The sequence below is a fragment of the Coregonus clupeaformis genome, chromosome 2 (assembly GCF_020615455.1).
Source record: "Coregonus clupeaformis isolate EN_2021a chromosome 2, ASM2061545v1, whole genome shotgun sequence".
Lineage (NCBI taxonomy): Eukaryota > Metazoa > Chordata > Actinopteri > Salmoniformes > Salmonidae > Coregonus > Coregonus clupeaformis.
Genome location: NC_059193.1, coordinates 5114982 through 5138999, shown reverse-complemented (window position 1 = coordinate 5138999; position 24018 = coordinate 5114982). Strand labels below are relative to the sequence as shown.

Genomic DNA, 24018 nt, shown 5'->3' with positions numbered 1-24018 from the left:
CAGAGAACTATTTTCCCCCGCCCCTTTCGTAAATTTCCTAGTGGTTGCCAGGGACATTTTGCGAGAATTTCTATCACAATGAACCAGAGAAGAATAATAGATGAACTCAATTATATATATATATATATATATATATATATATATTTATTTTGCCTAAATAAATTATCAGAGAAGCAATGTTTTCATTCAATACTTTACTATAATATTTTGTTTATATCTTTAGAAATTCAATTTCATAAGATTATTTAAAGCCTGGACAGATTTTCTACAATGCTGAACCCAAGTCTCTGAGTCACATTGTCATCATTCAATCAATAGGCTACTATTTTTTATACTTTAGATTACAATATAATAAATGTGTGAAATAAATTAACTTTATAGTTTCATACAAGTTACACAAACACGTGACAGTTATAACACATAGATATTTACTCAAGCGACAATGGCCTTTTTTAATGTACTGTATGGTGTTCTGACACTGTTCATAGTGCTCAAGTGATAGACCTACACTTATGAGTGTACACTTACTAGACATTTTAATTATTCAGTGTGTCTTAGCTGTTCATTAGACCTATTTGATCCGTTCAGCAATATGGACGGCGATTTATTCATGGAGTGTGAGGAGGAGGAGCTGGAGCCATGGCAACAGATGTATGACGACGTGGAGGAGGAATTGGAATTCATAGAGGGCGACATTGACAACGGTGAGCATGCCCATTGGCCAACTATTGCCACGGAGACAGACTGGCACACCCTCTTGACTGTCATCTTGGTGACTGACTGACCACTGCGGCCCTTGTCATGGTCTGAACATGTATGAATGGTCAATGACCCAGTCATATAGGCTGTTAGCATAAGACGTGTCAAACTCATTCCACGGAGGGCCGAGTGTCTGCAGGTTCTCTCCTCCCTTGTACTTGATTGATGAATTAAGGTCAGTAATTAGTAAGGAACTCCCCTCATCCGGTTGTCTAGGTCTTCACTGAAAGGAAAAATCAAAAACAAGCAGACACAAGGCCCTGCATGGAATGAGTTTGACACCCCTGGCATAAGACTATGCTGTGAAATAAAATCAAAGTTTATTTGTTCTGTGCACAGGATACAACAGGCCTAAATAGTACAGTGAAATGCTTACTTGCAAGCTCTTCCTCAACAATGGAATATTCAATATCAAAGGTAAAGAAGTAAAAAATCCAGAATAGAAATGGAAAAAAAGAGCTCAGAATCAATACCAGGTCAGATAAAATAAAAACACAGGAGAATGTACGCTAATTCTCATGTAGTTCAACTGTACCTTGCTGTTTATGCCGTTGTGTGTTTCCTGCAGTCTGTGAAACCTCCTTTTCCTCCACGACATCCCGAGAGACTCCAGTTCCCAGCATACCCTCCCTCACTCACTCAGCTGCACAGCGTGTCCCGGCAACGGTTTCCAACACAGGCCAGTCCTCCTCCTCTGTCTTGCAGCGCACCACTATAGCACGTGAGTTTATGTTTTGGGGGAAGGATGGCGTCTCAAACACACACTGCCGAAAGGCTAAAACAGCTGTCGTTACTTTCAGAAACACAGGAAATGCTCAGTAATGGATTTTGATTATATGATTGTACAGGAGTATTTATAAATGCGTTATACACTTCGGAGTCAGAAACTAAAGAGAATGCAACACTAATTATAATATGCAGTAGGCCTACACTTCAAAGCAGTTGTAGAAGACATGAGTCCGGCTCATGGTCTCGTGATGAGGTAGCCCCTGCCTGCGACTTCAAAATCAGTGTCACCCTCACCAAAGGGGGAATGTCCTCTTGGTCTAACGGTCAAGACATTGGTTTCTCCCTTGGTAGACACAGGGTTCAGATCCCACCCGTGACACTAACCACTAGGTTGTCCCCCTTCCTCTGTGTCCCTCAGCTCCTGTGTCGTCATCGGTGTTACCTCAATTTATGGTCCCCACGGGGGTCCCTGGTATGCCCTCTCTGGTGCCATCGGGCATGGTCCAGGGACAACAGCTGATCCAGATCCAAACCCCTACAGGTCTGAGCACCATGCTACTGCCCACAGCTGTTAACCCTGGTGCCGGCCCTGCCAATGCCCAGCAGATCTACTTCACCCAGGTACGGACTGCATCAGTGGTCACGGATCTTCTCCGGCCTGCTTCGGTTCAGTTCAGCAAGGGGGAATGCATTTAAGAATGTATTTAACTTCAACTCATTATTACATCTCACAGGGTTTCCCGGTCCGAAATGTGAGGCCTGGGCAGAACCCTATGGGGATAGTTCTGAATTTACAACAAGGGCAGATGATTCGACCCATCACTCTACTCTCTGGTAATTGTATCTCTTACTTCTTTAGTCAATGCTGTTTTCACAGATCTACAACAGACAGGTCCCGCAACATACTGGGGTCCCAAACACTCATTTTTGAAAAGTCTCCAGGAAGCAAGTTATTGACAGCAGCCATTTTGGACAACATAGTGTATAGTAACACCATTTTGTTAACAGCCCCCTCTCTCCTATGGTAGGACCTGGAGGGCAGTTCTTTGCTCCGTCTATGGGGATGCCTCAGGTTGTGAGCCAGCCTGCACAGATTAGGCCCACTGCTGGCCCTAGTGGTGTTTTACGGCAGGCAGCGCCCGGCACCTTTGCCACTATGCAAATCCCTGCCACCCTCACCATCCGCGGGGCCAGTCATGCCCCCCTCACAACCACAGCTAGCACCATGGGCAACCGGCCCACCCTACTCAACCCTTCCTCACAGCCTCAGATTTGTAAGTTCTTATTTTATGGGTGGATCTCAATAGTCTAAATTCAATAAAGTACTGCTTTTGTATCTATTGTTAAATCTGTTGAACTTATCATGACCAACTTATGTTCCCCTGCTTTTCTTTGTGCTATAGTGAAATGGAACCAAGTCCCAGTCGCTCTCCAATCGCAGCTACTGCAGATCGTCAAGAGCAACAGCCAGGCCAATGTACCCGTGGCCACGCCCCTGACACAGGGCATCACCAAAGGTACAGTAAATACACCCATATCAGAACTATTGCTCATTATCATATGCACTCGCTGGTTCTAAGTATAAAATGTTTCTCTGTTCTGTTTGTTTTACAGTTGATCAGGCGCTGAAAATATGCCCCCGTTGTGGAGCCCAATTCAAAATGCAAGAAGCACTTCAAGGACATATGTGTGTAAGAAGCTTTATCATATGCACCTTAGAACATCCCAGATATTAAACCATGAACCACAGGTATGATGAGCATGATGGCAATTTAAACTGCATTGAATTCCTCCCTCACAGTTCTGCTGTCCAGACCTGGTCAATACTGCAGGGCCTTCCAGCAGCAGTGGCACTCAGAACCCCCTGCCAGAACGGGCCCCCAGCTCCAATCCAGACCCTCCGCCTAAGGTGGTTATGCTAGTGGATGATTTCTACTATGGCCGCTTCGCGGGCCAACAGTCTCTGGTCGACAGCCAGCCCACCAAGCTGAACTACTCCTTCAAATGTGTCATCTGCCCTAAGAGGTCCAATAGCAACATTAGGTGAGAATGAGGTCAGCTGCTCCACACACACACACACACACACACACACACACACACACACACACACACACACACACACACACACACACACACACACACACACACACACAGTATGTACACATACAGCCTGACCTGAAATGACAACATTAGGGGGCAGAAGTATCAATCAGATGTTTGCATGTGATACATTGCCACAAAGGTATCTGGACCACTTATTCAAGTGTTAGAACTATGCAAATGCAAATCTCAATTGATGGAAGGATGTTAACTGTGTTTGCGTGTGTGTGTGTGTGTGCGTGCTCGGCAGGCTGATGGACCACATGAAGCAGCACCCAGAGATGACTAAATGGGTGGACCAACTGACCTCCTGCCAGCACTGCTTCCGCCAGTTCTCTACCAGCGCCCAGCTCCAGCACCATGTGGAGAATGCCCACGGGCCCACTCAGTCTTCCAGTACGCCCTCACATATGACAATACTTACATATTCATCTGTTGTTAAATATGCATCCTGTGACATTTTTGAAAATCATGTTTTCTCTATTGACCGTGCAGCTTGTTGCAAGATCTGTGAGTGGGCGTTTGAGAGTGAGCCTGTGTTCCTGCATCACATGAAGAACACCCACAAACCAGGAGAGATGCCCTATATTTGCCAGGTTGGTGACCTTTCACCTCCAGTTGAACATGATAGAATACATGCTGCCCACCTTCCCATTTACTCTCAGAACCACACCTTCCTGAAATCCCATCCCTTCTTTTCAAGGTGTGTCAGTACCGATCTTCTTTCTTTTCGGATGTGTACAACCACTTCTGTACCAGTCATGCAAAGACATGCAACCAGCTGTGTGTTTACTGCCTGAAGGTGTTCAAGAGCCCCAACTCCTACCAGCAGCACTACATACGACACCAGGTAGAGAAACAACCCAGGAGCATTACATTTTACATTTACGTCATTTAGCAGACGCTCTTATCCAGAGCGACTTACAGTAGTGAGTACATACATTTTCTCGTAATGGTCCCACGTGGGAATCGAACCCACAACCCAGGCGTTGCAAGCGCCATGCTCTACCAACTGAGCCACACAGTACCACAAAAAAAACTAGTATTGTTCCCATTTAAAACTGTTGTAAATAATTTACTTAAAGGAAGGTATTTTCTTAAAGTGCAAAAAAGTATTTATGGCCTGGTTTCCCGCGCTCATATTAAACCTATTATTGGATTAAACACCAATCTCAATAGAGAATCTTCATTGTAAGTGTGTTTTTAGTCCAGGACTAGGTTAAATCTGGGTCTGGGAAACGGTCCCGTATGTTTTATAAAGGCAGTTGTACTGCAACGTAGGCGTTGCAAGAAAAATTGTTTTGTACTCTTGTACAAAGGAAAAAAGAGATCAGCAGTTTCTTCTGCATTTTATGTTTAACGCTGAAACACTGAACCCAACTCTTGATTTTTCAGGCCAGTAGAGCGAGTCACTGCAACAAGTGCCGTTTGCAGTTCCTCTCCGCCACGGACAGGATGGAGCACAAAACCCACAGCCACAGGACCTTCTGCAAGCCCAAGCAGCTGGAGGGGCTCCAACCTGGGACTAAAGTGAGTTGATGAACAGCTTAATTTCACTGATTAGTCATTCTCTTAGTTGTGCCACACTCTTAGTAGAAAAGGTGCTATCTAGAACCTAAAAGGGTTATTCTGCTGTTCCCATAGGAGAACCCTTTGAAGAACCCTTTTTGGTTCTGGGGTAGAACCCTTTTGGGTTCCATGTAGAACCCTTACAGAGGGTTCTACATGGAACCCAAAAGAAGGGTTCTCCTATAGGGACAGCCGAAGAACCCTTTTGGACCCCTTTTTTCTAAGAATGTAGAGATTCAGGCAATTCACTTGTTGGACAGAACAACGGTTAGCCAAAAAGCAATGCATGTCCTAGATCAAGAAGGGGTTATATTAGTGTAGGTATAATATTCATAGGTAGAATGGGGTTAAACACAGTGTTGTATTCTTGTCTGTGTACTTAGGTGACCATCAGGGCATATGTCCACCACAAGGGACAGTTGCCCAAGAATGTACCTGTGGACTATAAGACGACAGGCCCCACTCCTCAGGCGGGCCAGACCTACACTAACAGCAACATACAACACAAACCTCATCAGTCCAAACCACCTCCACAAACAACCAAAACCACCATGAGGAAATCCATCAAGCAGTTGGACCTGCTCACCAAGTTTCAGAAACGGAGGTGAATAATAGTCATATTGTTGTGCATTTCTTCTCCATGGAGCTACACAAATCCCAGGAGGACATTCTGTCTTCTATCTTTAATCTCAGACTTAGTTTTTGATTGAGCTATATGACAGTAGGGCTACCTTGCCCTCTGATAGCATGTATAAACATAATCATCATTTGGTGGGTGTTTTATATTTGTTCTTTTTCACACATGTACAAGTGTGTACTAATACGCGTGTGTGAATTGGAAATACGTTTTTTTGCATATCCCAACTCTCTCTGAGACACCCTCGGAGAGTGGGGTCACTGCCAGGGTGATTATATAAACGCATATATTGTGGCTGAAGTGTCTGACCTCTGTGTGACCTCCTCTACAGTGTGTCGCTAGTCAAGCAGCGGTGCATGGAGTGCAGCTCAGACGTACCCAGCTTCCCCGACCACTACCCCACCTTCGTCCACTGTGCCGTGTGCCCCTACAGCACCTGCTGCTCGCGCTCCTACGCAGACCACATGATCACGTAAGTCAAGCTTCATTATCGATATAGATCATGTTTTATTAGCCAAAGAAACAATAGTTCATTCATTGATCATAGATGACTTGGAAAGTTTGATAGCGGTTAATTTCTCTTGTTGCAGAAATCATGCACCACGTATGAAAACCAACCACGTACCCCTGCACAAGCGACCACCCCCTTGGTAATGGACACTGTTTCCCGCTGTGTTGTGTTTTTTATATTTTTTGCTTGCCAGTTACTACGGACACTTGCCAACCTTCTCTCCCTCTGTCCCACACAGCTATTTGAAGCTGCTGTGTGAGGTCTGTGACTTCAGCTCTCAGACGGGTGACCTTATGGCCAAGCACCTGGCCCAGTACCCAAGTCACGGCTCTAGCACCTGTACACCAAACGGTGGGTGTCTTCAAGCTCCCCACAGAACTCCAAACAGATAGCCTTGGCATGAATATGTCAGTTTTACCATGGAAGAGGGGAGATGCTTTATATTTGCAGTCTAGAAAACGTTTTGAAACTGCTATATTAATTAAAATTGTATAAAGTATATACTATTTACAAAAGTGTATTTATAAGAACTACAATGCATAAGCATTTAGACATTAACATTTATAATTTATACAGCATTAATCTTATTCATTAAACATACTATAACGTGTAACCAGGATGGCTACACTAAAAAAAATACAAATCTATTAATGGTGACATTTGTGCAAAATGTGCCAGCAAAAGAGCACCATGATTTGAAAAAGATATCTAGTTGTGGTGGGTTGGTGTCCTTGTCTTTAAAAATATATCTAGTTGTGGTGGGTTGGTGTCCTTGTCTTTAAAAATATATGTAGTTGTGGTGGGTTGGTGTCGTTATCTTAAAAAATATATCTAGTTGTGGTGGGTTGGTGTCTGTATCATTAAAAATATATCTAGTTGTGGTGGGTTGGTGTCCTTTAAAAATATATCTAGTTGTGGTGGGTTGGTGTCCTTATCTTTAAAAAAATATCTAGCTGTGGTGGGTTGGTGTCGGTAGCTTTAAAAATATATCTAGTTGTGGTGGGTTGGTGTCCTTATCTTTAAAAATATGTCTAGTTATGGTGGGTTGGTGTCGGTATCTTAAAAAATATATCTAGTTGTGGTGGGTTGGTGTCCTTTAAAAATATATCTAGTTGTGGTGGGTTGGTGTCCTTATCTTTAAAAATATATCTAGTTGTGGTGAGTTGGTGTTGGTATCGTTAAAAAGATATCTAGTTGTGGTGGGTTGGTGTCCTTATCTTTAAACAGATATCTAGTTGTGGTGGGTTGGTGTCCTTATCTTTAAAAATACATCTAGTTGTGGTGGGTTGGTGTCCTTATCTTTAAAAATATATCTAGTTGTGGTGGGTTGGTGTCCTTATCTTTTTCCGTTTGCTTCGTTGTTTAACTTGGCCCGATGCCAAATGTTTTGGTGCACACCAGATAAAATAACGCTACATGGCCGCATCCCATGTTGCTAGTTCACACATAGCAGGGATCATCAACTAGATTCAACCACGTGACGATTCTATTTTATTTTTTCTTGAGGGGATGGTCAGGGGTCCGAAACATAATTACAAATAATTGTAGAATGCAAATTGACCTCAAGAAGCCCAAACGGATATAATATTTGACTAAAACATAATCATTTCAAACCTTGCTTGCATTTTTATACGATCACATATCTCTTTATAATGTGTGGGAATACAGGCCAAATTCGGCCTGCGGGTCGCCAGTTGGGGAACCCTGTACTACAGGAACTGGCAAACAGATTTTTGTACATCAAGACACACTCCAAAGCATGTTTTGTGCCAAAGTAAATAGGAAAATGTGTGGAGTCCAAAAATGACCCAAGTGCAGAGGAGGAATGTCTTACCAAGGAGCCAGTCTGCATACCAATCTGTTTTCATCTGCCATTTATGTTGTCTTCAGACTACTGGCCAGTTGAGAAGGGGTTATATTTTCCCCTGTTCTCTTTCTATCCACATGGTGTCGTAAAAGTGGACTAGCGCTGACATAAGAAATGGCCCATGGTGTTATAAAAGAAAAGTTGTGTCAACTTGGCTCTGTGGAGCAGAAGACTAACTGTTGTTCCTGTGATTCCCCTCCCTCCCTCACAGAGTCTCTGGAGTCTGACATTGAGTTCTGCCAAGAGGAGGACAAATCAGGAGGGGATGTAGAAGTGGTGAGGTCTGAATGGGCATTAATGGAGAACTGGAGAGAACCTCTGCTGAGAGGCACCGACTGCCCCATCGCAACCATCCTCGACTTCACAGAGAGCTGCGGTCCTCGCCAGTCCTTAAACAAAAACAGCGACGCTGTCGACTACTTCAACCTGCTCTTCCCGTACTCGCTCATGGAGCTCATCGCCAGCGAGACCAACGCTAAGGCCAAGACCTGCCAGTTTCTTGGGCAGAGCGACCCGGACTGGGTCCCTGTCACCGCTCACGAGATCAAGGGCTTCATAGGTCTCAGTATACTCATGGGCCTTCAGAGCCTCCCAGAGCCTGCCAACTACTGGTCCTGGCAGCACTACGACAACTGCCACACCTTCTTCAGGGCCATGTCCATCAAGCGCTTCCAGCAGATCTCCACCAACATCCGGATGGGTAGTCTACTCACCTCCATGGAGGAGGAGGGAGAGGGCAGTGGCAGCGACAGGCTGCGTCTCTTCAGACCTATGCTGAACATCCTTGGCGACTCCATGTGGGAAGCCTACAAACCCAACCGGTGCCTGGCCATCGACCGGGCCCTGCTGCCCAGCCTGGAAACGGAGGCCGGCCAAGCCAAAGGGAACCCCAAGGCCCAACCAGGGGTGTGGCTGCTGTGTGACTCCAAGTCGGGCTACTGCCACCGACTGCTCATCCACATGGGGAGGGAGGAGGAGAAGGAGCTGGGGTTCAGTGTAGTGCTCCCCTTAGTGGAGGGACTCCAGGAGAAACACCACCAGCTCTTCCTGGGTAGCTCACTGGCCTCTGCCCCCCTCATGCAGAAGCTCTTGGACCAGGGCATTTACGCCTCCAGCTCCTTTCCTCCACCAAGCCCCATCCTCCCCAGGGAGCTGTGGGAGCAGGGTCAGCTGGAGAAGCCTGGGGACTTCCTGCAGAGGCAGTTGGGCCCCCTTCTGGCCACCCGCTGGAAAGACACCAAGGAAATGGGCTGCCTGTCCACCAATGCCGAGCCGGGGCAGCCAGACACAGTGTGGAGGAAGTCTCAAACTAAAGTGGGAGAACTCAGCCCCATCGAGCGTCCCTTAGCCTTCCGACTTCTGCAGGAGAACATGCGAGGCGTCGACATCTGCAAACAGCTGCTGGCCTGCAACCCGCTAGGAGGGCTGCCACTAGACAAGCACTGGCGCAGTCTCTTCTGGTTCCTGGTCAACCTGAGCATAGTCAATGCCTTCATAGTGCTGCGGGAGAGCCGCAAAGAGAACCCTCCATCGTGGGTGCAGGGCGGGCTCTTTACCCAGGCAAACTTTCGCAAGCGCTTAGGGCACCAGCTGGCCAAGTGCGCAGAAAGACAAGCACGCATCCACTCTGAGACTAAGGAGGGACCAGCGGGCGTCCGAGAGGTTGCACTGCAAGGCAATCCAAATAAACTAAGGCACAGATTGGTTAAACTCACCGCCAAGACCAAGAGATGCAAGAACTGCAATCTGAAGAACCTGCGCCATGAGAGCGTGTTTGGATGCATCGTTTGCAAAGCCAACCTGTGCAAGCAGCCCAGCTGCTTCTGGGAGTATCATGGCTTCTCACCCCACCACTTAGGTCAATCATTTATTTGATGCTTTGTAGATGCACACACAAGAATATGATACCAAAACACATATATAATCAATCCCAAGACTAGCTTAATCTCCATGAGTATACAAGGGTCAAAAACATTGTCCGTGACTGCTTGACAGTGAAAGTGTAAAGGTGATGGATGATATTACTAATACATTACGGTAGGGAAAACAAAGTCAACATAGTTCAACCTGAAACAGAAATGTTTATGTTGTAACACATTTAGCTGCATGCTCTTTCTCTTCAAATCTAAACTCTTATCCTCTTTTTTTACAGGCTCCCCTAATGTTGGATTCATCATGGAGGACATGAGGTACTTTACGAGACGCACGTTTCACCCTGGTTTCACACGATTTACTCCCACAAAATATATTGTGATTTAATTTAGATGTTTTATTTGTCATGCCTCAAATACCATTCATCTTTCTTTCCTGCTTTGTCTTTCTGCAGAAACACCACGGGAGCAGACCGCTTTGACGACAGCAGCGAGTGGGGTCCCTTAGGGCCGGAGAGTGACCTGGACGAGGCAATGGCCCCAGTGGAGGACATGGGCTCAGACACAGACGATGAAGAAATGGAGGTTGAAGGTCTTGACAAGGACGTTGATGAAGTTTTTCATGAAGGGGAGTCTAAAGAGCAGCCTGCCGCATCTGATCCTCCCGTCACCCCTCCGACAGAACGCCCGGTGGTAAAAGAACGAGAGGACACCCTCTCTGTGCGTCTGCTGAGGATAGTGCTGTTCGCCCTCTGCTGCGGGGAACGCCAAGCTGCCAAGCAGCTATCCACCCAGTCCAATCTCATCCGGGCCTGGCTGAAGGATAAGGAGAAGCAGCTGGAGCGTGATGGCCGGGGACCCGGCAAGGGAGAGGCGGTGGAGCGCATGGTGGAGTGGGTCATGGCCCAGCGAGAGCAGCAGCTGCCGCTCAATGAGAAGAACCTTTTTCAGAGGGCTTCTGAGATCCACAGCCAGGACGGCCACAGCAGCGCCTTCCGCATCTCTTACGACTGGGCTGTGAGCTTCATGCTGCAGCATAGCCTTGGCTGGCAGGCTGTTGGGCGGACCGCCACGGTCAGCCGGCGCTTGCCACGCTCCATGGAGGACAACGCTAACTCCTTCACCAAGTTCACCCGCAAGCACATCCAGGCCCACGATCTGCCCCACACAGGGATAGCTGCCATGGACGAGCTGTCTGTCTTTGTAGACATTGAGGCGCTTGCGGATCCAGCCAAAGTGGACAAAGAAGGGGCTCTCCAGCTGGTGGGAACCAGGGAACCTCTGGTCACCATCTATCTGTCAGCGCTGGCCGATGGCACCATGCTACGCACCCTGGTCCTAATCAAGGGGCAGCTCCCCGAGATGCAGGGCACAGGCCTGCCCAACTCTGTCCTGCTGGAGGCCAAGGTGGAGGGATTTACCAGGGACGAGGAATTGGCGCTGTGGGAGTCTCTGGTGTGGCGTCAACACATGCTGGACCAGAGCAGGAGTACCAAAGGCATGCTGATCCTGGACGGTCACCGCGGACACCTGTCTAAGGACTTCCTGACCACCCTTGGTGCCACTGGCACCCTTCCGGCCGTGGTCCCCGCCGGCTGCACCTGTCGCCTCCAGCCCCTGGAGATGTGCCTGCGGCCCGTGCTGCAGAGTTTCCTGCTGGCCCGCTGGGCCCGGCTGGCTGCAGAGGGCGGGGCAGCAGGGGCCACACACAAAGACCTAGTGCAACTGCTAGTTGCCTGGCTAGTGGAGGCCTTGTCCTACTTAGAGGAACAGCCTGATCTGCTGCGACAGTCCTTCCACCTTACTGACTTGGTCCCTGGGCAGCGGGACCAGGAAATGACCAAGACTCTGGCAGAGACCCAGTCAGAGCTGATGAGTACTCTCAGAGAGGCCCTGCTAGGTCCTGAGGTTCTGGAGCCGGAGTCACCAGCAGAGCTCGAGCAGGAAGACAGCAGGGGCACAGAGGACATGGAGGCTGGAGAAGAGAGGGTAGATGAGGATCAAAAGGCTGGAGAAGAGAGGGTAGATGACGAGCAAGATGCTGGAGAAGAGAGGGTAGATGAGGAGCAAGAGGTTAAAGAAGGGAAGGTAGATGAGGAGCAAGAGGCTGGAGAAGAGAGGGTAGATGAGGAGCAAGAGGTTAAAGAAGGGAAGGTAGATGAAGAGCAGGAAAGTGGAGAAGAAAAGGTAGATGAGAATCACAAGGCAGCTATAGAAATGGACACAACAAAGGATAACATCTTGGAAAAGGGAGAGGAAGAGATGGAGCCGCTGCCAGAGAGCCAGGAGACTGGAGGGTCCCATGAGGAGGTCTCCCTCTCTTAGTCCTTCCCTTTCACAAACTCTGAGTAGAATACTGCTCTTCGGTCCTACACAAGAACATCTGCCGTGTTGCCTTAGGCCACACAGCCTGTGGGTCTTCCCTGCAAATGGCCACAGAAGATTACAGTGCATACTGTTACAGTACAATCGGTCAACCTTTTAACCTTTTTTATGTAATCAGTGTGGGGAAACTGAGTGGGGATCCCTTGTTGGACTTGACAGGTTCTAAGTTTTGCTTTAATGAACACTATAAGACGCACAACAGACTGGATCCAAACTCCATGAACCATAAGGCATGTTCTTGCGGTGGAAGTTGTTGTAGTGGTAGAAATTAAGGTCTAAACTGATCATCAACTGAACACAAAACATTTTAAGGTGCTATACTGTTCTTTCATTCAGTTTGATGATATTTACTATGCCATGTTTAGTATTTTCAAAAAATTCAATGCCTTTGACAGATTGGTGTTGGTTTACACATTTTCCCCCAACTTTTGCTTCCTTATCCCTTATTGCACTCAAATGACTTTAAATATGTTCTTTGCTTACCTTGAAAGTAGCCTAATCTATGGGCGAGAGAGACTCCGCCATATTGCTAGAAGGCTAGTGATGACTAGGCCTACAGCTATACAGAGTATTCTATTTCTCTTAATAAGGACTTATTAAGACAAATACCACGTTATACCACGTTCTCTTATCTGTGTCTCAGTCAATAGATTGTAGTACTGAGGAAGGATTGGCAAGCTTGAGAAATGGCGGAAATGTTGAGTTCCTTAGGGAGTTACATAATATCTAATGCATTTTGCAGATGTCCAATATGTTCTTTAACAATTATCTGAACTGTACCTCATTTGTCACAGTCGCAGACACACAAATATTACATTAATTTAATCCTTTCCTTTTCTGATTTGCCTTTGGTCTTCTCAAAACTTCCAGACACATGGGGGATATTGAAATGGTGACAACTTCAGCCCTGAAGTTTTTGAATCTCTTGGAAGAAAAACATTTCCTAATCAAGTGTGTAGGCGTTAGAGGCACAATCTGGGATATTTACTGTTTTATGGGCTTAGTACAATAGGCCTAATTCAAAATATATGGTTGTAATACTCTATTGTTTATGTTTTTATTGTCATTTGAGTCTTTAATGTATATCTTCAAAATATGATTAAAAAAGCTAAATCAATTTTATGGATTACGTCCTTAAATCCATAGCTGCGTCTCATTTGAAAGATGTTGTTTTTCGTGCGGACTGAAACACAATATTGTTAAAACTCCAGATTGTGGCTTTAATCTGAACTCACATTCCCCCATATTGAGTTGCGCAAGAGATGACCCTTTGACACAGTTTAAGTAGGATCAATAGAACGAGTTAAATAGACCGTATATCTAATCAGTATGGACCATAGTAAATAAACTGTCAAATAAATTAAACTAAAATGCATATTCCTTACGTTTTAAATGTTTTTATTTTATAGTGTATTGAATGCAGAACATGTTACCTTGCTTTGCGCCAGAACCGTGTCGGATAATGTTTGAAGGAAACAACATTTAACTTCACGCACTTGAGGAAACCGGTGGTAGAAGGTCTTATTAAACCATAACAGAGGGTAGGACTATAGAACTGGGGTATCTCTTCGTTCATATATTAATGGAAAAGGTGTGTTTTGCATCGCCCTGTGCCCCGGTTGGGCGAGGTTTACATATTTTAGATCAATCCATTGGTCGCAAAATTAAATCTCCTCCGCCTGGGCACCGGGTCATGCAAAACCAACCGCACTCAATACTTATTTCTACGTGCAACGTTATTTTGCCAAAAAAACTCCCCTTTCGTCCCTCTGGCCATTTACCCTACAAAACCTTCCCAGGCATTCCTTCACTCTCATACCAGCTGAAATAACCCATAGAAAGCTCGGATCCCTGTGGACACCTTGGACGAATAAAGTCTGCAAGATGGGTTTGTGCAATCTTCTTGCTTTTTCACTCATTTTCATAACTTTTAGGAAATCTGTCAAAAAACGTTGAAATGGGTAATGACAAAGTTAATGATTGGGCGTGGACTAGAACATCATGTAAACCACTCTCCCATAGTGTGAACTTTTCATTAACGTATTTAAACTAGAGCTGAATGTGTTATATTAAATTATATAAATGCATATTTGAGTAAGTCAACCAATGAAAATGAATGTCCAAAACGAAAATAAGTGTGCGTAATTGTGCACGTACGTACGTGCGAATGGTGATTATTTTTTTGCCAACAATTACGTATACACCTGTATATTTGTGCTAGTGTAGGCTATATTGGCACTCGTGCATTGCTTCAAAATGCAGAAGGAATAGATGAAATAGAAGTAACAGCGACATCTCAATGAGATTTAATCATGTAATGTTTCCCTGATTGAGCTGCTTGCTATGTTTTTACCATAGGATACTTCGCCTTTCACACACCATTTTGAATTAATGAATAACCCTGAGATTTTGAATTAATGAATAACCCTGAGTAAAAACGGTGTTCACACCTGGTCACACAATTGCATAGGTTTGGTGGTCTAAATCAGTGGTTCCCAACCTTTTTCGGTTACTGTACCAAGTACATTTTGCTCTAGTACAAGTTATATTGTTCTAGTGCTTGTTGCCTTGTTCATCTTAAATGCACCACTTTATCATGATGACTCAGCAGAACCAGTGACAAACAATTTGCTATGCATTATTCAATTTAAATGTATACAATTAAATGGAAAAGTCATTTTGACAGTTAGACTAGCCTATTTTCATAACAGAGAATTTGGTAGATCCAACAATGATGCAAGATACTCATCCACATTTCTTTGGACCTGCAACAGTCAAACCCATTAAATGAACTGAAGCTGAACTCGTGGAAGGGCTTGTATATCTTAGAAAGAATCGTGTTGTGAAATGTTGGACTGGAGACTAGTTTCCTGGAAGATTGCTAGATATCTGACATCTATTGTGGTTTCCACATGTTTTCACTATTGTTTGAGCTGCAACAATGGTTTAGGCCAAAACCATTGTTTGCCATGTGTAAGGAAAAAGGCACAGCTTCGACCTTGACCAAATCAATCATTTATTCCAAGTAAAGGCAGCACTAAATTATGGGAGGATTTGGTACAATGCCAAAGACAACCAGCACTCTGGATCAGCAGAGTCCTTCTCACTAAGGTCCACAGATATACAGTGCCTTCGGAAAGTATTCAGACCCCTTGACTTTTTCCACATTTTGTTAGGTTACAGCCTTATTCTAAAATTGATTAAATGTTTTTTCCCCCTCAATCTACACACAATACCCCATAATAACAAAGCAAAAACAGTTTTTTAGAATAAAATACTGAAATATTACATTTACATAAGTATTCAGACCCTTTACTCAGTACTTTGATGAAGCACCTTTGGCAGCAATTACAGCCTTGAGTCTTCTTGGGTATGACACTACATGCTTGGCACACATGTATTTGGGGAGTTTCTCCCGTTCTTCTCTGCAGATCCTGTCAAGCTCTGTCAGGTTGGATGGGGAGTGTTGCTGCACAGCTATTTTCAGGTCTCCAAAGATGTTCGATCGGGTTCAAGTCCGGGCTCTGGTTGGGCCACTCAAGGACATTCAGAGACTTGTTCCGAAGCCACTCCTGCGTTGTCTTGGCTGTGTGCTTAGGGTCGTTGTCCTGTTGGAAGGTGAACCATCGTTCCAGTCTGAGGTCCTGAGCGCTCTGGAACAGGTTTTCATCAAGGATCTCTCTGTACTTTGCTATGTTCATCGTTTCCTCGATCCTGACTAGTCTACCAGTCCCTGCTGCTGAAGAACATCCCCACAGCAAGATGCTGCCACCACCATGATTCACCGTAGGGATGGTGCCAGGTTTCCTCCAGACGTGACGCTTGGCATTCAGGCCAAAGAGTTCAATCTTGGTTTAATCAGACCAGAGAATCTTGTTTCTCATGGTCTGAGAGTCTTTAGGTGCCTTTTGGCAAACTCCAAGCGGGCTGTCATGTGCCTTTTACTGAGGAGTGGCTTCCGTCTGGTCACTTTACCATAAAGGCCTGATTGGTGGAGTGCTGCAGAGATGGTTGTCCTTCTGGAAGGTTCTCCCATCTCCACAGAGGAACTCTGGAGCTCAGTGAGAGTGACCATCGGGTTCTTGGTCACCTCCTTGACCAAGGTCCTTCTCCCCCGATTGCTCAGTTTGGCCGGGCGGCCAGCTCTAGGAAGAGTCTTGGTGGTTCCAAACTTCTTCCATTTTAAGAATGATGGAGGCCACTGTGTTCTTGGGGACCTTCAATGCTGCAGAATTGTTTTGGTACCCTTCCCCAGATCTGTGCCTCGACACAATCCTGTCTCGGAGCTCTACGGACAATTCCTTCGACCTCATGGCTTGGTTTTTGCTCTGACATGCACTGTCAACTGTGGGACCTTTATATAGACCGGTGTGTGCCTTTCCAAATCATGTCCAATCAATTGAATTTACCACAGGTGGACTTCAATCAAGTTGTAGAAACATCTCAAGGATGATCAATGGAAACAGGATGCACCTGAGCTCAATTTCGAGTCTCATAGCAAAGGGTCTGAATACTTATGTAAATAAAACAGAAATACCTTTTGATTTGAATTAATTTGCAGAAAGTTCTCATCTGTTTTCACTTTGTCATTATGGGGTATTTATGATCCATTTTAGAATAAGGCTGTAACGTAACAAACTGTGGAAAAAGTCAAGGGGTCTGAGAACTTTCTGAATGAACTATACATAACATCACAGATATATAACATCACAGATAAGTACAGTAAAAGTTTTTTGGGTTGTGCGCATTTACCTATGATTCTGATGGCTGCCAGTAACAGCAACCTTGGAAAAGGAAGACAAAGTGGACAAGTGAATGTCCCCTTTCACACACTCATTCTGCAACAGTTTTACAACTAAAGAAAGTATGAAAAATGGCTCTCTACACGACTTACCTGTGGTGAAACTTCTAGGTCATTTTAAACATATGCCTAACATCTGTATGACTTATAGGTGTGAAAAGTTTCTGTGGTTATAATAATATAATAATAATATGCCATTTAGCAGACGCTTTTATCCAAAGCGACTTACAGTCATGCGTGCATACATTTTTGTGTATGGGTGGTCCCGGGGATCGAACCCACTACCTTAGCGTTACAAGCGCCGTGCTCTACCAGCTGAGCTACAGAGGACCACAGTTATTACCTGCCATAGATGTCCAGCAGTAATAGTAAACACAGAGATTGCTGTGTGTGGCAGTAAAGTTATTTTGAGCGCTCTATGAAAAGGGCACTTGCTGTTTGTTTGTGTTTTTCCAGCAACTAAATGCACAGGCTGTGGACCTGGCTACAAAAGCCCTCTGGATGCCATGAAAGGTGAGTGTCATTTTCTGGAAAACACAAGCTTAGCTCAACCCATGTGTTTTAGGGGGGATTGACATTAAGATCTAAATGGCACTTGCCCATCGGACAAGTCGGGATAATTTTTTGGTTGCCTGAGAGTTTGTCAGTTGCATGAAAATGTTGTTTACACGCACAAATTCCATAATTTGTCTGTCTTTTACTTCAACATTGGGAGGAACCAGACATACCCGTTTTAGGCTACTGGAATTATTTGTGGTTTGATTCACTGCGCTTTGTGTTTTGGTTGTATTCAGTATAAAAAAATCACCTCCCCTAATGGGGAAACCACAGAGCAGGCTCAACTTACCCGACTGGTCAGTTGACTGGGAAATAGTGCAACCCTTAATATCAATCCCTCTTTGGGGTTTGCGGATGTCATGGTTCTTGCCCTTGTGGTCAGGGAGGAGTGAATGACAGTAGTGCCTCCTGAAACGGGGATCTTGTTTTTGAAGGTCCACGTGAGGAGATTGTGTATCTGCCCTGCATTTATCGCAACACCGACATCCAGAAACCAGACTACCTTGCCACTGTCGATGTGGACCCCAAGTCTCCCACTTATTCTCAGGTACTTCTGATTTATATCAATCAACCACTGCCTTGTTTTTGATTTTCACACCTGTCTTCATTAGTCAGAGTGGTCGGTAGTTGAAACACTGAAGAGACAACGGTATTATCCATGATGACCTTTGACCATAGGTTGTGGATTAAAGAGTGACCTGGTAATGTCTGTGCCTACAGGTCATCCACAGGCTGCCCATGCCCAACATGAATGACGAGCTACACCACTCTGGTTGGAACGCCTGCAGCAGCTGTTTTGGTGACTCATCCAAGAAGCGCAACCGACTTATCCTGCCCTCGCTCATCTCCTCCCGGGTCTATGTAGTGGACACTGGAACAGACCCCCGTGCACCACAGATGCACAAGGTAAAGTGTCACCCTTCTACAGCGGGTGATGGGTTACAGTGATACTACAGTACTTGGTGACCATGTTGCACAGCTAAGGTTATGCAACTTCTTTTTAATATTTCACTATCTTATATTTAAGCAATAAGGCACGAGGGGGTGTGGTATATGGCCAATATACCATGGCTAAGGGTTGTTCTTATGCACGACGCAATGTGGTGTGCCTGGACACAGCCCTTAGCCGTGGTATATTGGCCATATACCACAAACCCAGAGGTGCCTTATTGCTATTTATAAACGGGTTACCAACTTAATTAGTAAAAATAAAAAGCAGTAAAAATAAATGTTTTGTAATACCCGTGGTAAACGTCTCATATACCACGGCTGTCAGCCAATCAGCATTCAGGGCTCAAACCACCCAGTTCATATAACAACATTGATCACATTACTTTTCTCCAAATTGGAAGCCCCCCAACTCTTCTTATTGTGCATAACTGTAAAACTTGGAGAATGTTGAATATTTCTCTACCCCCTGTCCGATAACATTTCATACATTATTTGACATGAGTCATTGATTTTCTTTTTTTGCCATACAATCATTTTTATCACACACAAAAAAACAAACGAAAACAGACACGGCTAACACAGTCAACACCACAATGTCATACAAGGATCTCCAGCACATGATGAATCAAAAACAAGAAAAAGACAATTGAATATACAGATTTGGTCAAGCCTCTCACCCATCTCTCACCAACAGCCCGTAGCCATCTCCTCAAATATGCATCATTGTTTTTAAAGGAAAGTATCCTACCCATGCAGAGTGTAATCTGATCTAAACCAAATGATTGCTTCCTCACAGATTGTGGAGCCCACAGATATCTTCTGGAAGACAGGCCTTGCCAACCCCCACACCACACATTGCCTGGGCAGCGGACAGATTATGATCAGCAGCATGGGAGATCCATCTGGCAATGGCAAGGGTAGGAGGAGACAACATGCTGCAGTAGGGCGACAGACTTTGTTCTGGGAAAAAGCCTCATACAATGTGGGCGACCTAGAAACACTTTCCTTTGTATCATACAGAAAAGGATGTGTGCCTGGATACAGTGCCTGGATACAGCCCTTAGCCGTGGTATATTGGCCATATACCACAAACCCCCGAGGTGCCAAATTGCTATTATAAACTGCTTACAAACGTAATTAGAACAGTACAAATAAACGTTTTGTCATACCCGTGGTATATGGTCTGATATACCACGGCTTTCAGCCAATCAGGGCTGGAACCACCCAGTTTATAATAAGGGACTAAGAAGGCTCTACAATCCACCATGATAAAGAATACTGGGCGGGGCAAGGGAGTGTGTCATTTAGACAAGTTAATATTGATTTGGATTAGATGACTGATGCAGGATATGTTTCTCTCAGGTGGCTTTATCTTGCTGGATGGTGCAACGTTTGAGGTAGTTGGTAACTGGGAGCTGCCTGGTGAGGCGGCACCCTTTGGTTATGACTTCTGGTACCAGCCCCGACACAACGTCATGATGAGCACCGAATGGGGAGCGCCCAAAGCCCTCGCCGACGGCTTCAACCTGGAACATGTCAAAGAAGGTGTGTAAATAGAGGTGATATGTGTGTGTGCATGTGTTTGTGTGCATGCGTGTGTGTGCATGCATGTGTGTTTGTGTTACACTTGTTCAGTAGACAGAACAAGGTTTCAATGCTGCTGTTGTGTCTGCAGGTCACTATGGATCGAAGATCCACGTGTGGGACTGGACCACTCACAAGCGGCTGCAGTCCCTGGACCTGGGGGAGGAGGGCGCCATTCCTCTGGAGATCCGCTTCCTCCATGATCCTGCCGCCACGGAGGGCTACGTCGGCTGTGCACTCCAAGGAACTGTCTTCCGTTTCTACAGGACACCGGTGAGGAAAAAGTAGAGAGAATAGAATAACATTTATGAACTCTCTTGCTTCCTCGCTGTTGTGTTTGGCATTGTGTCTTATAAAAAGGTACTGTCTCAACATTGAAACGTTATTTTTCTCTGTGCAGAAAGGAGACTGGGCTGCTGAGAAGGTTATTCAGGTCCCCAGTAAGAAAGTGGAGGGATGGGCTTTGCCAGTGATGCCAAGTGAGTGGGTGTGGAAAATGTTGATGGGAGAATACCGCAGATTAGGGATACATTTAACACTTCCAGTGCATATTTGGGTGTAGCTACCCATTCCATATTAAAATGTATACCTGAATTTGACGGATGCTGTGTGATCTGTTCATTTCAGGTTTGATCACAGATATTCTGATCTCCCTGGATGACCGCTTCCTATACTTCAGTAACTGGCTGCACGGAGACATACGACAGTATGACATCACAGACAGGAGGAACCCACGTCTGGCTGGCCAGGTGAGATCACAAGTTTACAACATGGCTGATTTTATTATCTTAAACCCACAAAACATTTTTCATGTAGGTACTTATGTAACAGATGTATATCGTACTCTCCTTGCGTTGTGTTTTTTCTTAATAAATCACATCAGCCAGTGGTCCCAGTTGAGCATCATTTATTTATGTTGTTAAATGGGAAACAGCACGTTAGTTGTGCAGAGCTTAACGATATTGATGGCTGTCGATGGCAAAATCCCTTGCATCACATTTTCATACTGGGAAGACCTGACGTTCACGATCTCCCCCTAGCTGCAAGCGGGGCCAATCACAACACGCCTTATTGTCATCAGAGTTGAACCAACCAATAAGAATGCTTGAACATTAAATACACATTTCTTTAGAGGCAAGTGGAAACATAACCAACCCTGTTACACTTACTTAAATGAATCATCTTCATCAGTCTGCCAATGTGATGCATACCTGTGTTAGGGTCAAGCAAGTGGCCTCTAACATTTACATTTTGGTCATCTAGCCCAGGGCTTCCCAAACGTTTTCACTCGGGGCCCCCTTCCAGCATTCGGGAACGTCCTGCACCACGCGTGCATGCGCCACGTCTATTTCTATGGGCACAAGCACGGTTCATGACACAAACTGTTCACAGCTCTCTTGTTGGTGGAGAGAATTTAGCAGGTTTAAAGAGCATTTCCTGCAATTCTACACATTTTGTCATGGGGTGCAAAGACAATTTTGCCATTTTAAACATTTTGCCATGTCTAATGTGTATTTATGTGATATTTGAGTGACAAAAAATTACAACTATCTAGGGGCTAAAAAAACCTAAATAAAAAACTGCTAGCTGACATGGGCTAGTTGATCTGGACATTTCTGACAAGGTATAAATAGCTCTCTAAGGTATGCAATGACTAACATGACAAATGGAAAACTGATGCATTACCCAATTTCGCAATTGCACCTTGTGCATTATACCCCGCTCCCCCCCTGCCGATCCCTTGCGCCCCTCTAGGGGGTGTGCCCCACAGTTTGGGAACCACTGATCTAGCAGACGCTCTTATCCAGAACGACTTACATGCAGTTAATTCCACTTAAGGTAGCTAGGTAAAACAGTCTCCTGAAATGATTGAAGTTGTGCACTGACTGTGTTTATGTCTCTCTGTGTATTCAGCTCTTTTTGGGAGGGAGCATCCTAAACGATGGCCCTGTCAAAGTACTGGAGGACCCAGAGAATCAGAGCCAACCACCCCCACGCACAATCAAGGTGTGTAAGAATAACAATCTATACCCAAACTCAAGCTTCACACACACACTGGCAGAATGTCTGCATTAGGACAAACGTAGGTGTTTAGGTTGCGTTTGTAAGGTGCAGACACCGACTTGTGTGTACATATGATCCACACCAGGGGAAGAGGATCCCAGGGAGCCCCCAGATGTTGCAGCTCAGTCTGGATGGAAAGAGACTGTACGTCACCACCTCTCTCTACAGTGGATGGGACAAGCAGTTCTACCCGGAAATGATCAAGTGAGGACCTGTTTTTATTTAGTCTTAGATTTTTTTAGCGCACATACTTGTGGTCAATGCACACACAAAATGTCAGTAACAGGTTTCAGTTGCATCAAAACGGTTATTTGTACGCTTTCACTCAATATCACGGGCTGCTTCAATAAGATATTTTGATTGACTTTTGAACACCCATAGCTAGAAACATGATCATATGGAATACTTGACTCTGTTTCTAATTTGCCCTAGGGAGGGTTCTGTGATGATGCAGATTGACGTGGACACAGCCAATGGTGGCCTCAAGGTGAACGAGAACTTCCTGGTCGACTTTGGGAAAGAGCCCGACGGCCCGGCCTTGGCCCACGAGCTACGATACCCTGGGGGAGACTGCACCTCCGACATCTGGCTGTAGAGTTACGCAGGAGGCCACAGTTCTCCCCTTCTCATTCCCAACATACTTTACATAAACTTCATGCAACTCATATTAGCTGGGAACAGGTGGGAAAGGAGGCAAACTCTCATGGCCGATAATGCTGCCTATTCATTCCATGCTGCTTTGCATTAAATGCATTATTGTGCCTTTTGTCATTATCTCATATATGGACCAAATGTCATCTATTGTTCTCTGTTCTCAATGCCAATGGTGAAACTGAGGTTTAAAAAAAGTTAACATATGGAATTCATAGACGAACATCTGATGGCGATTTATAGCCTACTTTTTTAAGAATATGAAGACATTCAAATGTGTCAACATTCCTTAATGGCCAGTGTGTGTGTGTGTGTGTGTGTGTGTGTGTGTGTGTGTGTGTGTGTGTGTGTGTGTGTGTGTGTGTGTGTGTTCAGCAGGGTTGAATGAGTCGAGGTATACCAAACCTTTTTTGATATACTATTTCTGGACTATTGTTTTACTCTTAATGTAATAGTAAAATAGATGTTTTATTGTCACATACACCAGATAGGTGTAGTGAAACATGTTGTTTTACAGGGTTAGCCATAGTAGTACAGTGTCCCTGTAGTAAATTAGGGTTAAGTGACATGCTCAAATGCGCATCAACAGATGTTTCACCTTATCAGCTCAGGTATTGGAACCAGCAACCTTTCAGTTACCAGCCCAACGCTCTAACCGCTAGGCTAACTACCGCTAACCACTAGGCTACCAATTTTCCTACATTAATAATGCTTTGCATAATTATTATGTAGTTCATTTAATTGAAAATACTAATTGCACTACATTGATGTTCATTTGCAAGATATGGATGGTTTTAAATAATACATGTCAGCGTTTAATAAATATACTGCATATTCATACTGATTTATAGCCATTGAATGATAATAATTGACCATTGAGTCTCATAGCTACAGTACCGGTCAATAGTTTTAGAACACCTACTCATTCCAGGGTTTTTCTTTACTTTTACTATTTTCTACATTGTAGAATAATAGTGAAGA

The 24018-nt window shown here is 44.9% G+C and overlaps 1 protein-coding gene across 1 annotated transcript; it reads left to right on the top strand.

Moving 5' to 3' along the window:
- The first annotated feature begins 14164 nt into the window (after positions 1–14164).
- On the top strand, positions 14165–23875 carry selenbp1 (selenium binding protein 1). The gene is made up of 12 exons (XM_045225997.1): positions 14165–14316; positions 17686–17742; positions 18222–18334; positions 18508–18693; positions 19535–19655; positions 20101–20283; positions 20414–20595; positions 20723–20801; positions 20950–21071; positions 22237–22329; positions 22472–22590; positions 22819–23875. Exons 1-12 carry the CDS (start codon positions 14313–14315, stop codon positions 22979–22981), a joined length of 1422 nt encoding a protein of 473 aa, XP_045081932.1. The 5' UTR covers positions 14165–14312; the 3' UTR covers positions 22982–23875.
- Positions 23876–24018: the final 143 nt, after the last annotated feature.